This window comes from Mus musculus, chromosome 17 (assembly GCF_000001635.26).
Source record: "Mus musculus strain C57BL/6J chromosome 17, GRCm38.p6 C57BL/6J".
NCBI lineage: Eukaryota > Metazoa > Chordata > Mammalia > Rodentia > Muridae > Mus > Mus musculus.
This window is the reverse complement of record NC_000083.6, coordinates 45,634,455-45,648,863: the sequence shown is the minus strand read 5'-3', so window position 1 is coordinate 45,648,863 and position 14,409 is coordinate 45,634,455. Positions and strand designations below refer to the sequence as shown.

Below are 14,409 nucleotides of genomic sequence, written 5' to 3'. Positions count from 1 at the left end.
TAGTAAATTTAACATACTGAATGGAAATAACACACAATCCCGGAAACTTTTGTTCACATCCCTGCTGAGTTATTTGTCATAATACATCTAGTTGTTTCTGGACAAGATCTATGAGTTGATTAACCAGCATGAGACCTCTCTGTATCTTGACATTAGCTGAGGCCTGTTCATCTATGACTGTAGTCACTGAGGCTGACAAAGTGTTAATGGTGTCAGTCATCTGGACCTGTCCAGACAGAACCAAGGCTGTCTGAATTAAGGCCAAACCCAGTTCCCAGTTAGTGGTAAAAAAGCAGGAGAATACTTGAGCATTATACATCACCGTCATTGGGAGTGGAAATGTCGACATTATCCCCCAACGCTGCTCTCTCTTTATTATTGACGCCCTGGACATCACCAAGACGAGGGACATTAGTATTCCCTTGGTCAGTCTGGATTTTTCGGGTGAGTCTTTCCGGTACCCAAAATGGGTTGTCTTCATTCTGTGGGAAAACACAGATAGCTCCCCTGGATCTTATCAAGATAGGATCCGGGCCATACCATTTATTATCAAGGACATTTTTCCATTTAACCATCTCATTGGGCCTATCTGGCTCTGAACAATGACGTTCAGCCGCAGTATGGCCATGAGCATCAATATTTAAAAAATTGAGTGTAAAGAGTGCCAAAGACACCGACACTCTTGGTGCTCGGGGTACAGTCTCCTCAAAAGTTCCCCTCTTCTGTTTTATAAGATAGGCTTTGAGGGTGCGATGCGCACGCTCAACAATACCCTGTCCTTGAGGGTTGTATGGAAGTCCAGTCAGGTGGGTTACGTCCATCTGACGGCAGAACTGCTGAAATTTTTGAGACGTGTAAGCTGGTCCATTATCAGTCTTAAGGAGTCTGGGTTTCCCCCAAGCACTCCATGCCTCAAGACAATGTTGAATCACATGTGAGGCTTTTTCTCCGGTTAACGGAGAAGCAAACATGATGCCAGAACATGTGTCAATAGACACATGGAGATATTGAAGTTTTCCAAAGGAAGAAACATGTGTAACATCCATTTGCCAGACCTGTAGAGGTCGAATACCGCGTGGGTTAATTCCCACATGAGGAACTGGCAAGAACTCACAGCAGCTTTGACATTGAGTAACAATGTCACGGGCTTCTTTTCTTGTCAAGGAGAAACGACTGCGTAATGTTTCAGCCGTCACATGAAAATTATTATGAAAATTTCTTGCAGCCTCTACCGGGGATGATAGGGCAGCAGCCACCACTTTAGTGGCCTTATCTGCCAAATCATTTCCCAGAGCCATGGGGCCAGGTAGGCCTGAATGGGCTCTAACATGAGTAATATAAACAGGAGATCTTCTAGATAACAAAACTAATTGTATCTGCTGAAAAATATTGGCAACTCTACTGGAAGGCTTAATCACTCCAGCCACTTCTAAAAGATTTACTGCATTTACCACATAACAGGAATCTGACACAATATTAAGGGGTTTTAAAAAGGTTTTTAAAACTTCTAAGACCACTAAACATTCTACCACTTGAGGTGAATTTTCATTATATTGTTTGGATACCACTTTACCATTAGCCACATAGGCACCTATGCCAGTTTTTGATCCATCAGTATATACCACAATCCCATTTTTAAGTGGGTTTCTTACTGTTATTTGTGGAAACACAACAGATTGATTTTGGGCAAACTGTAAGATTGGATGTTTTGGATAATGGTTATCTATTTTTCCTGAAAAGGAGGTAACTAAAACTGCCCAATCATTAGATGCGGCTGCCAAGGTTTGAACCTGTGCAGCGGTATAAGGTACAATTAAAAGATATGGACTTTGCCCAAAGTGGGTGATTGCTGCTTTTAGGCCTTTAAGGGCAAGCTGTGCAATTGCATCAGGATACCAATCTATTATTTTAGCTGGGGATACGTTTGGATGGATCCACAACAATGGCCCATTCTGCCACAAAACTGCAGTTGGCAATTGTGCTGTCTTAAAGACACACAAACTGAAAGGCTGCGAATCCTCAATACGTTGTAATTGTGCATTCTGTAAGGCCTTTTCTACCTTTTGTAAGGCCTGGTTAGCAGCTAGAGTAAGAGTCCTAGGGGAGGAGATATGAGGATCTCCTTCTAAAATACTAAACAAAGGCCTTAACTCAGCGGAAGGAATCTTTAAAAAAGGTCTGAGCCAATTAATATCTCCCAACAGCTTTTGAAAATCATTTAAGGTATGGAGGTGATCTCTTCTTATCTCTACCTTTTGGGGCACAATCTTATCTGGGGACACCACAGAGCCCAAGAATTGTCCTGTATCAGAAATTTGGACCTTTTCTGTGGCTATCTGTAAACCCCACTGACTTAAAGTTTTAAGTAGAAAAGGATATGCCTTTTGTAGCATGGTAAGGTCTTTATGGCACAGGAGGATGTCATCCATGTAAAGGAGCAAAATTAAAGAGGGGAACTGTTTCCTCACTGGCAAAAGAGCTTCTTGCACATAAAGTTGGCACATTGTAGGACTATTGGACATCCCCTGTGGTAAGACCTTCCATTGATACCTCTTATCAGGTTTAGCAGAATAAGCTCTCTGACCCGTTAACAAGTCAAAAGTCCAATCTCTCTGCTCTGGAGTTAAAGCAGCAGCGTTTGCTCGGGCCTGCGCCTGTGCCGCCTCCTGCCACAGAGCTCGCCATTCCACATATTTGGCCATACTAGGGAGAGCGGCTTTTGCAACCGTCTGCCAATCAGCAGGCGTTAGTGCCATACCAGCGAGCCTGTCTAACTGCGCCAAGGTAAAATTAGCATTGGTTCCGTATTTACGAACCGACTCGGCAATTTCCTTAATCTGTACGTATTCTACCGGAGCGTGGACACGCCCACCCTCGGCTCCTTCAAAGACTGGAAATGCCTGTTGTATTTTCTTTTGTTCCTCTCGGGGAATGAATGAGTCTGCGCACTGCCTCTCTGCGCACTGCCTCTCTGCGCACCTCTCTGCGCACTGCCTCTCTGCGCACCTCTCTGCGCACTGCCTCTCTGCGCACCTCTCTGCGCATTGCCCCTCTGCGCATTGCTGACGCACTACGCAGGGCGGGGGCTCCGCATAGGGCGGACCTTGAAACCGACTGCCGGGAGGTTGAACAGTACGCTGACTTTCGCCAGCCGCTTTTGGCTTTTTTCTTGACCAATTAGCTGGCTGGTAATGGGCTGCTTCTTCCTCCCAGTCTGTTTCCTCAGAGGAGGATTCTTCACTTGCTTCAGAGCTACTAAGAGCTGGCTTCCTGAGCTCATCTAGTGACGAGTATCTCCTAGAGACCTCCGCTAATCGATCTTTTTTCTTCTCCCTTTTTCCTCTTTTTCTTCTAATCTCTCTCCAGGTATTCCTACCTAACCTTAACTTTTCCTCGGGTTCAAGACCCTTGGAAAGGCCTGTATACTTATTTTGTGTACCATACTTCCTCTTTGTTCCTACTCTCTCTCCCCGCTTTACTTCTGATAGATTGTCCTGAATTTCCTCTAGAATTTTCAGCCCTATCTTAATCACTTGATAGCATGTGAAAAAGAACAAAAGGGCTCCTAACACCAGAAAAAATTCAAGGCCAAACATACTCACTGGTACTCTCGTTCCCCAGCTGAAAAGTTCTGAATTCATACAGTTGAATCCTTCTTAACAGTCTGCTTTACGGGAACCTTTATCACCGTCGTTCCCCAGCTGATGAGTTCTGAATTCGGCAGTTGAATCCTTCTCAACAGTCTGTGTTACGGGAACCTTTATAAACGTGATCCGCAGTTCTGGTTCTGAAATGAAGTATCCCTCCTGCGCCAGTCCGGAGTTTTTTCTCGTCCCGGATTTTCTCGTCCCGGAATTCGGCACCAATTGTTATTCGTCGCGTTCTCACGACCGGCCAGGAAGAACACAACAACCAGAATCTTCTACGGCAAAGCTTTATTGCTTACATCTTTTTGGGGCCAGAGTGTAAGAAGCAAGAGAGAGAAGCAAGAGAGAGAGAAAACGAAACCCCTTCTATTTTAAAGAGAACAACCATTGCCTAGGGCGCATCACTCCCTGATTGGCTGCAGCCCATGGCCGAGCTGACGTTCACGGGAAAAACAGAGTACAAGTAGTCGTAAATACCCTTGGCTCATGCGCAGATTATTTGTTTACCAACTTAGAACACAGGATGTCAGCGCCATCTTGTGACGGCGAATGTGGGGGCGGCTTCCCACAGGCCTCGAACTCAGAAATCTGCCTACCTCTGCCTCCTGAGTGCTGGGATTAAAAGCGTGTGCCATCCCTGCCCGGCTTCTTTTGTTTTTTTTTTTTAAGACAGGATTTCTCTATAGCCCTTTCCTTCCTGGAACTCGATCTGCAATCCAGGTTGGCCTTGAACTCAAATATCCACCTGCCTCTGCCTCCTGTGTCCTGGGATTAAAGGCATGTACCAGGCAAGATTTTCCTTCTGAATTTTGTGTGTATGTGCATGTGAGTGCAGTGCCTGTGGAGACCAGAAGAGGGAGGTGTCAGATTTCCCCTAGACCTAGAGTGACGTGTGGTGGCAAATTACCTGCTATGAATATTGGGAACTGAACTCAAGTCCTCTAGAAGAGAAGGTGTACTCTTAGCTGCTAGGCATCGCTCCAACTCTTGAGTGGTTTGAGACAAAGTCTCACTCTGTACAACAGGTTGGTGGCAAAAGAACTTACAATCCTTTTAGCCTCCACCACCCAAACGCTGAGATTACAGAAGTGTTCCAAGACACACCTTGGGCCTTTGGCCACTACTGCAACCTGTGCACAGAGTAGGAATGGGGGCCACAGAGAGAGGTGAATGGATATGTTCAACAGATAGGAGCCTGTCCTGACAGCAACCAGGATGCTGTGCAGCCTAGCCTAAACTCCTCCAAACCAAAGCGTGTCACCCTGGTTTGTGACTCCCTTGAGTCTGGGACCTCCACACATGTGAGGCCGCTCAAGGGGCAATCCCTACCTGCCTGCCTTTAAGGGGACTGCTGGCTCCTGGCTGCCATTGGCTCCCTTACCACCTGCCCCAAACTGCTGTACCGTGTGGTGCCCAGAAATCAGAGCTTCAAGAAGAACTATGCTGGCATCTTCCACTTTCAGGTAAAGGGAAGACCTGAAAGAGAAGGAGGGAGGGGTGGAAGGAAGGAAGGAGAAAGACAGGAAGAGAGGAAGGGAGGAAGGGAGGGGGAGAGAGATCATGTATGTACTTATTTTGACACTGTTTGGGAATACTTTTCAACTAACTTTCAGAGAAATATCTGCTTATGAAAGCTAATTTTTTTAAACTCTAAAGAAAATAATTAGCTGTTTGTGGCTCTCTTCCTGTTCTCTCTCTCTCTCTCTCTCTCTCTCTCTCTCTCTCTCTCTCTCTCTCTCTCTCTCTCTGTGTGTGTGTGTGTGTGTGTGTGTGGTCCATGTGCCTGCATCCACAAATGCGCATTAGGCACTCCTGTGTACATGAAAATCTCCACCATACAATTGGTATAACCTGGATGTTTAACCGATAACTGATCAGGGGAAAGACAGGAAGGGAGGATGGAGGTGTGGAAAATAGGGAGGTATTTTAAGATTTTAAGGCTTTTGTTGACTTTCCCTCGCCTGTTCTAAAGAATGACTGGGCCTTGGTCAAGATGGTTTCGTGGATGAGTGTACTTATCCCCAGGCCTGGCAACCTGAATTTGATCCCTGAAACTTGCATGGTGGAAGGAGAAAAATAACAGACAGATATCACACACACACACACACACACACACACTATACATATATACCTTTTTTAACAAAAGAATTCCAGTTTGAGTAATTGTTGCTGGTATGTTCTTGTCCTGACCACGAGGGGGCGCTCTAAGGACAGATCTCCTGTAAGCAGACAAATGTCCCCTTGCCACCCACAGCTTTGGCAGTTTGGGCACTGGTTGAACGTGGTCGTGGACGACCGGCTGCCCACTAGGAACAACAAGCTGGTATTCGTGCACGCCTCCCATCGCCAGGATTTCTGGAGCGCCCTGCTGGAGAAGGCCTACGCCAAGTGAGTTGCCCAGGCCAGGAACCAGGCTGGCCTTGAGCTGCCTGGCTTTGGCTGCCAAGGAAGGTGGGCTAGGACACTAACTGAACCAGGGGAGGAGACAGGCCACGATAAGGCATGCCTCATTTCCCTCACAATTCTGCCTGACTGTTCACCCCAACTGACATCTCCTAACAGCGCCCTATCTGCCTGCAGGCTGATCGGATCCTACGGAGCGCTGTCTGGAGGCAGCACTTTGGAGGGTTTGGAAGATTTCACAGGCGGCGTAGCACAGTGCATTCCGCTCCAGAAGCCCCCTGGCAACATGCTAAGGCTCCTCAAGAAAGCCCTGGAGAAGTCTTCCCTCATGGGCTGTTCCATTGAAGTAAGCCAAGCTGGGTCTTGTTGGATATTGTCGCTCCCCACCCCGACCCCAAGGCTCTTACCCCGCAACGACTCATCACTAGCTACCCCTTTCTTGAACTAATTTTTGTCTGCCTGTAGTGCAGAATGACTGTTCTCACCGGGCACAGCCTCCGAGTTGTTTCGACTTTCTCTTTCTGTGACCCCTTAGTAACTCATAATGCAAATTTTCATAGCTTGTCTTCTCAAGGGAGAAGGGAGAAGGTTCCAGAAAGGCAGTGACCTTTTTTTTTTTTTTTTTTTTTTTTGGCAGTGACCTTTATGGGATGCATTCACTATTGGACCCTGGGACTGTGGACGATACCCAGCATGCATTAGGCACTCAACAAATATTTGTTCAAATAAATAAATGTACCCAGAGTGCTTCCATGTAACCGCGGTTATGGGAGCGGGGTATTTATTTCAGGCAGAGTAGAACTTACTCTTCGCAAAGCCTGCACACAGATGCTTGCTTCTGCAGGCTGTACTCGTAATAGCAAAGAAAATCGGAGTTAGTTGCCTTTCTGCGGGTGACTCAATTAAGTTAAACCAATTGATTCTTTTTTCTTTCTTTCTTTTTTTTTGGTGGGGGGCTTGGGGGGTTCGAGACAGGGTTTCTCTGTATAGCCCTGGCTGTCCTGGAATTCACTTTGTAGACCAGAAATCCACCTGCCTCTGCCTCCCAAGTGCTGGGATTAAAGGTGTGCGCCACCACACCAGGCTAAACCAATTAATTCTTACATGCCATAGAGTACAGACAACGACAGCCCCTAACAATAGGGGCCTCTCTATGACCTTCTTGTAATGACAGCATTGTCCTGGAGTATTAATGATGGTCAGGGGAGGAAGGAGAGGATGAGGGGACCCTGGACACAAAGGCCCTTTAGAGATGCAAGCAGTAAAGAACCTGGCCCATAACTTTGGTGACAAATCCATGAAACTACATCTGTGATAAAGCTGCACAGCCAACTGCAAGTGACCAGGGACAAAGCTAGGAAGAAGGGGCTGGAGAGGTGGCTCCACGGTCTGCTTTTCCAGAGGACCAGGGTTCAATTCCCAGCACACATGGCAGCACACAGCTGTCTGTAACTCCAGTCCTAGGCGATCCAAACCTTCTTCTGGCCTCCATAGTGCGCAGACACACACAGCCAAAAACACTCACACACACACACACACACACACACACACACACACACACACACACACACACTTCATAAGCTAGAGGGAGATATGCAGGCTGCGTCAAAACCTGCATCCTGGTGCTTGCTTTGTTCTGTGAGCTTTTTGTTTTGTTTTGTCCTCTTACCTGTTTACTTAGGCTTTTGGTTTTGTTTGTTTGTTTGTTTGTTTGTTTGAGACAGGGTCTCACTATGTACTCCTGGCTGTCCTCAAACTCAGAGAAACTTGCCTACCTTCACCTCCCAAGTGCTCTAGGCTTACTCCTATACATTCAACTTATAGTACAGCATTGCAAAACATTGGAAATCCGAACTAGGGGAACAAAGGCTCTTCCTGTACTACTGCGGGTGAATCACCAATTGCTTCCGAATCTAATGTACAGGAGCTGAGGAGACGGCTCAGTAGGTGTTTCCTCTCCATGTGAGATCTAAATCTCAGCCGGGCAGTGGTGGCGCACGCCTTTAATCCCAGCACTTGGGAGGCAGAGGCAGGTGGATTTCTGAGTTCAAGGCACAGCCTGTTCTACAGAGTGAGTTCCAGGACAGCCAGGGCTATACAGAGAAACCCTGTCTCAAAAACAAACAAACAAACAAACAAACAAACAAACAAACATCTGAGTTCAAATCCCCTGCACCCACATTAAAACAAACAAAAAAACAAACAAACAAAAAACCCAGCAGGGCTGTGTGTGCCTATAGCCCCAGTGCTGAGCATAAAGACTTGGAACTTGCTGGTCAGCCTATATATCCCAAAGCAATAAGCTTTACCTTCAGTGAGAGATTATGTCTCAAAGTGTAACTCCAAGTTCCCCAGAATCCAATGCCACCTTCTGCCACTCCTAGGGTACCAGACACACATGTGTATCAGACAAACATGCAGCAAAACTCTCATAACACATAAAATCAAAATAAGCATTTATTTAAAAAATACAGAAGAGATTCAGTGGCTTTCTTTGGCCATCTCATGTATTCACATTCACCACACACATGAGTGACATCTATAGTCTCTCTCTCTCTGTCTCCTCTCTCTCTCTCTCCCTCTCTCTCTCTCTGTCTCTCTCCCTCCCTCCCTCCCCCCATCTCCCTTTCTCTCTCTCTTCCTTTCCCTTCTCCCTCTCTGTGCCAGTGTGTGTGTGTGTGTGTGTGTGTGTGTGTGTGTGTGTGTGTGTGTGAAGTATAAGCAAGGTGTAGTGTCTCATGTCTATAAACCCTCAAGAGGCTGAGGCTGGAGAATCACTCTTGGCTACATAGAGAATTTGAAAGCCTCTAGGCCATATTAGACATGCCCTCTTGTAGATATAATATTCGTGTTACAAATCACATAAAATGATGGCTGTCTTAGGATTTCCAGGCCAGATCTTAAACACTCTCCCTTCTTTTCTGTAGGTCACAGACAATAGTGAAGTAGAAACCATGACACATAACATGCTGGTGCGAGGACATGCTTATGCAGTGACTGGCCTAGAGGATGTGAGTACAAGCAATTGGCCTCCCTTAGAAATCACAGGTATGGGAGAGCCACCCCCTGCCCAGGTCCTGAGCATCCATGCCTCTCTGCCTCCAGGTCTACTACAGAGACAAGTTGGAAACTCTAATTCGGATCCAAAATCCTTGGGGTCGGGTTGAATGGAATGGAGCCTGGAGTGACAAGTAGGGGACCAAACACACAGCAGGGTTCCTGTGGAAGCCAACGTCACGGGTGGGGCCAACTCTTGTCCCCAGTGCTTCGAGGTTTCATAAGAACTCTGAAGGTGGCTGCCCTTCCCATCCACTGTTTTTTCTTGGCAGAGCCACAGAGTGGGAAGAGGTGAGCCCAGATGTTCGGGTACAGCTGCTACACAAGAAGGATGATGGCGATTTCTGGTCAGTGTGGCTTGGAGGAGCCTCAGACTCCCCACAGGCATCCCTCATCTCCCTACAATCGCCTCTGTGTGGTGTGCCTCGGGTGAGGAGGTCCTAGGGTCCCTTCACAGTCAGGTCAGGGCCCGTAGGTGTGGCTGTGGAGTGTACTGACAGCGCTGTCCGTCCTCCCCTTCCCAGGATGTCCTATGAAGACTTCATGAGCAACTTTACACTGCTGGAGATCTGCAACCTCACCCCGGATGCCCTCAACACCTGGGATTACAAGAGCCGCTGGCACTCCACCTTCTATGAGGGCAGCTGGCGAAGGGGAAGCACTGCAGGGGGCTGCAGAAACCACCCGGGTAGGCGAGGGCAACCTGAAAACTAGGCCTGGGCAGGAAGTCACAGAGGCAGGGTGGATGAGGGCACAGTTTGTGGAATGCCACGGCCCTCAGGAACCCAGGCAGGAATGGCTGGAATCTCAGGGCACCCAACAAGGGCCCAGTCAAAGACAGAAGGCCCTGCCCCAGCACAACCACCTTGACCTGGATCTTCCACAGAGACGTTCTGGAGCAACCCCCAGTTCAAGATCTCTCTCCCGGAAGTGGATGACCCAGAGGATGACTCTGAGAAAAACGAAATGGTTTGCACCTGTCTGGTGGCACTGATGCAGAAGAACTGGAGACATGCTCGAGAGGGACCCCAGCTCCTCACCATAGGCTTTGTCATCTTCTCGGTGTGTCCCCGGGATCCCCAGCCACCGGTGCTTCCCCTTTGGCTCCTTTTCCTCCTCCTCCTCCTCCTCCTCCTCCTCCTCCTCCCCTCCCCCTCCCTCCCCCTCCTCCCCCTTCCTCCCCCTCCCCCCTCCTCCCCTTCCTCCTCCTCTTCTTTTGCCATATACACCAGGCAAACTCCCCAGTCTAGGATAAAGGTGTGTGCTCTTTTTCTTTTTCTTTTTTCTCTTTTTACTATTTTCTTTTTCTGTTTTTTTTTTTTTTTTGGTTTTGTTTTATTTGTTTGTTTGTTTGTTTGTTTTTTTATTGTTGTTAAGTTTTTGGTTTGGGTTTTGGTTTTTATTTGAGACACTGTTTCCCTGTGTAGCCTTAGCTGTCTGGAACTTGCACTATAGACCAGGCTGGCTTCGAACTCAGAGATGTGTGCTTCACCTCTTAAGACCCCTATGAGTGTGAGTCACCCAAAGGCTGCACAGCCCTGCTGCTGAAGTGGTAGTATCTTGTGCTTTTCCTGGGCCTCTGTTCTCTCTCTCTCTCTCTCTCTCTCTCTCTCTCTCTCTCTCTCTCTCTCTCTCAGATGTTTTGCCTGCAAGCATGTCTCTACAGAGACAAACCACATATATGACTAATATGACACCCACAGAAATCAGAAAACAGTGTCAGATCCACTGAAGCTGGAGTTACAGATAGTTCTGAGCCACCATGTGTGCGCTAGGAATCAGACCCAGGTTCACTGCAAGAGCAGCCAGTGCTCTTAACCAGTGAATCGTCTCCTCGGGCCCAACTCTGTTCTTTTTTTTCTTTTTCTTCTTTTTCTTCTTTTTCTTCTTCTTCTTCTTCTTCTTCTTCTTCTTCTTCTTCTTCTTCTTCTTCTTCTTCTTCTTCTTCTTTTTCTTTTTTTTTTTTCTTCAAGACAGGGTTTCTCTGTATAGCCCTGGCTTTCTTGGAACTCACTCTATAAACCAGGCTGGCCTCAGAACTCTGAAATCCGCCTGCCTCTGCCTCCCAAGTGCTGGGATCAAAGGCCTGCCCCACCACTGCCTGGCTTTTTTTTAAAACTTATACCAACTAGCACTTCCTTTGTGGCTGGCATCTCCCCAAAGCCCTGTCCATCCCAGTTATTACTGCCCATAGGAAACAGGAGGAGACTGATAGCAGAGGAGGCGAGGTGACCACACAAGCTCACTCACTGAAGGGGCAGAGGTGGAGACTTTTTTTTTTTTTTTTTTTTTTTTTAAAGATTTATTTATTTATTATATGTAAATACACTGTAGCTGTCTTCAGACACACCAGAAGAGGGAGTCAGATCTTGTTACGGATGGTTGTGAACCACCATGTGGTTGCTGGGATTTGAACTCTAGACCTTCGGAAGAGCAGTCGGGTGCTCCTACCCACTGAGCCATCTCACCAGCCCAGAGGTGGAGACTTTAACAACATCTTCACCCAAGTGTGGCCTCGGCTGCTCCATCAAAGCTTCTCACTGTAGAGGCCAAAAGAAGTCCCCAGTCTGCATTTTCCAAGACCAGTCATGGCTTGCAAGAGTTCCCAAAATGCACACTTGGGGATCATTCTCTTATACATGAGACAAGTATCGAACACTAGACAAGATCCTAAGGCATGCATGCTAAGCCCCTGGCTGGTCTCCAGGAGCTCAGTGGTAAACAGCTCGCCCAGCATGCTGGACACCCTAGACTCCATCCCGAAGGGAGAAAACTGGAAGTGGGGCAAAGGGCTGCTTCTCCTATGCATCGAGTCAGGCTATCCAGTTAGTACAGTCTTCTCAACACGTGAAGTCCACGGGTTGGGGCCAGCAGGAAGGGCTCGGTGAGAAAAGGCACTTCCCTCTAAGCCTGAAAACCTGACCTCAATCCCCCAGCCCCACACGGTGGAAGAAGGCAGCCTACTCCTTCAGGCTAGCCTCTGACCTCCACATGCATGTCCCAGGCAAGCACACACCCACAAAATAAAAAAAAAAAAAAAAAATTAAAAAAGGTCGTTAGGGGACGGGAGCACTTGCAACTCTTCCAGAGGACCAGAGTTCAGTTCCCAGCATCGACAGGGTGGCTCACAACCTCAGGAATGCATGCAACACACTGGTCTAGATAAAACAAATCAGAAAAGACTTTTTAAAAGGTCAGTGCTCACTTTGGCCCCTACACAAGGACGACACTCAAAACTCACGAGGCCTTATTTTCCTTATTGAGGAGGAAAATAATGTGAAAATATTGAAGACACAGCCCAGAGTCAGAAAGCTAAATGCATACTGAGCTTTTTAAGTAATAAGAGCGAAGTTCATTTTTAAAAACTAATCCAATGTTTTTAAGGTTGAGGGAGGATATATCCAGCCTCAGTAGCCCAGACACCCACTAGGATGAATGTGCTGTGAGCTACTGAGCCGCATGGTGGCCTGTCTGGAACCTTAGCATGTGCAAGCAGCAGAGGCAGGAGGATTGTCATGAGCTGCATGCCAGCCTTGTCTTTACCGTGAGACTCTGTCTCAAAATAAGATAAACCAGAGTGTTGATAGCCTCTACAGTGGGTCCTCTCCTCTCCTCTGTTCCTGTTGGGATAACTGAATACCATAGACAGGCTAATTTATTAAAAAAAAAAAAAAAAAAAAAAAGAGGTTCACTTAGCCCACTGCTCAGACGCTCCAAGCAGACAGCAATGGCACCTGCTTGGTGTCTTGTTGGGGCTTTTAGTAGGTCATGACCTACTAAAGAGTAAGGTGAGAAAAGCCAGGGGTCTATTTTTTGTTTTTTTGTTTTTTTGTTTTTTGCTTTTTAGGATTTTTTTAGGTTTGTTTTTGATTTTGCTTTTGGTTTTTTTTTTGTTTTTGGTTTGTTTGTTTGTTTGAGACAGGGCCTCACGTTGCCTAGACCAGCCTTGGCCTTGCCATGTTGCCAAGGTTGGCCTTGAACTCCTGACCCTCCTGCTTCTGCCAGATGTTGGGATTGTAAGCATGCACACCACATCTAACCCTTCTGTCCTCCACTCCTCTTCTTTCTCCATCATCTACAAACGTATATATAAGTTGGTTCTCACTCGCCACCTTGTTGGGTCTCGAGATCTCTCTGTGCCCCTGCTGCTGCTGGTGGGTCTGTGAGCAGCTGGTGTTTCCGATGTCCTCACAGCCATCTCACTCAGGAGTAGTAGCAGTCAGTGCACATGCACATCTAGCTTGTTTATTTTGCTTTTTCTTTTTTTTTTTTTTTTTTTTTTTTTTTTTGGTTTTTCAAGACAGGGTTTCTCTGTATAGCCCTGGCTATCCTGGAACTCACTTTGTAGACCAGGCTGGCCTCAAACTCAGAAAACCGCCTGCCTCTGCCTCCCAAGTGCTGGGATTAAAGACATGCAACCACCACCATCTGGAGAAAATACTGCTTTTTAATTTAATTCATTTTACAGAGCATCTCTATGTAGCCCTAGACAGCTTGGGCCTTGCTATAGATCATAGACCAGGCTGGCCTCACACTCGCAGAGATTTGCCTCTGTCCGCCTTTCACATGAGGAGATCAAAGGTGTGCACCATCACATGTGGTCATTAAAAAAAACTTGTTTTCAATTTTGTGTCTATGTGTGGGTGTGTGCACATGAATGAAAGCACCTGCAGAGGCCAGAGGGATCAAGAGTTCAAAGCCAGCTTTAGCTACATGGTTAGCCACTCTGGTCTACGTGAGACCTGTCTCAAAAAAAAAAAAAAATTAAAACAAAACAAGAGCTAGCATTGTAACTCATGTGCAAGAAGCCCTGGGTCCTATCACCAGCCATGCATACAACTGGGTGGCACAGGTTTGTAACTCCAACATTTGGGAGGTGGAGGCAGGAGGGTCAGAAGTTCAAGGGCATCCTTAGCGACACAGCATATTCAAAGACCGGGTTACCTGACAGAAAACAAAAGCAAGCATGCAATCATATTTGCTCTCTCTCCCCAGTGTCAGTGGTCACCTAACTATTTCTGTAGGTGACACTCTGTGGACTCACATTCTAGGGACACATGCTTCTTGAGCCCCCCACCTCCACCCCCCATCCCAGCTCTCTTGATCTTTTAGCAAATCATCTCCACTTCTCTGGAACTCTCTCCTGTCTTTAACCTGGACTAAAATAAATAAATAAATAAATAAATAAATAAATAAATAAATAAATATCTACCTTTGTAAACTTTGGGCAAACTGTACTTTGAAATTCAAAACTGACAAATTCTTAATGCTATCAGCCAATGCCCCACCACTCACTGTCATT

At 46.8% G+C, this 14,409-nt stretch overlaps 1 protein-coding gene across 6 annotated transcripts in view; it reads left to right on the top strand.

Annotated features, from left to right (window-relative positions):
* Capn11 (calpain 11) overlaps positions 1-14,409 on the top strand; it is a 29,519-nt gene that overhangs the window by 10,846 nt on the left and 4,264 nt on the right. For 4 of the 6 annotated variants that reach the window (XR_876510.3, XM_011246479.3, NM_001013767.2 and 1 more), the window contains 8 exons: positions 4,992-5,110; positions 5,902-6,035; positions 6,228-6,396; positions 8,978-9,061; positions 9,156-9,241; positions 9,380-9,454; positions 9,632-9,795; positions 9,994-10,169. Coding sequence is in view for 5 of the 6 variants with exons in the window: in XM_011246479.3 (XP_011244781.1) it covers positions 4,992-5,110; positions 5,902-6,035; positions 6,228-6,396; positions 8,978-9,061; positions 9,156-9,241; positions 9,380-9,454; positions 9,632-9,795; positions 9,994-10,169 (1,007 nt within the window). In the remaining variant the exon portion in view is untranslated. The other 2 variants (XM_017317487.2, XM_017317486.2) reach the window with 2 other exon arrangements.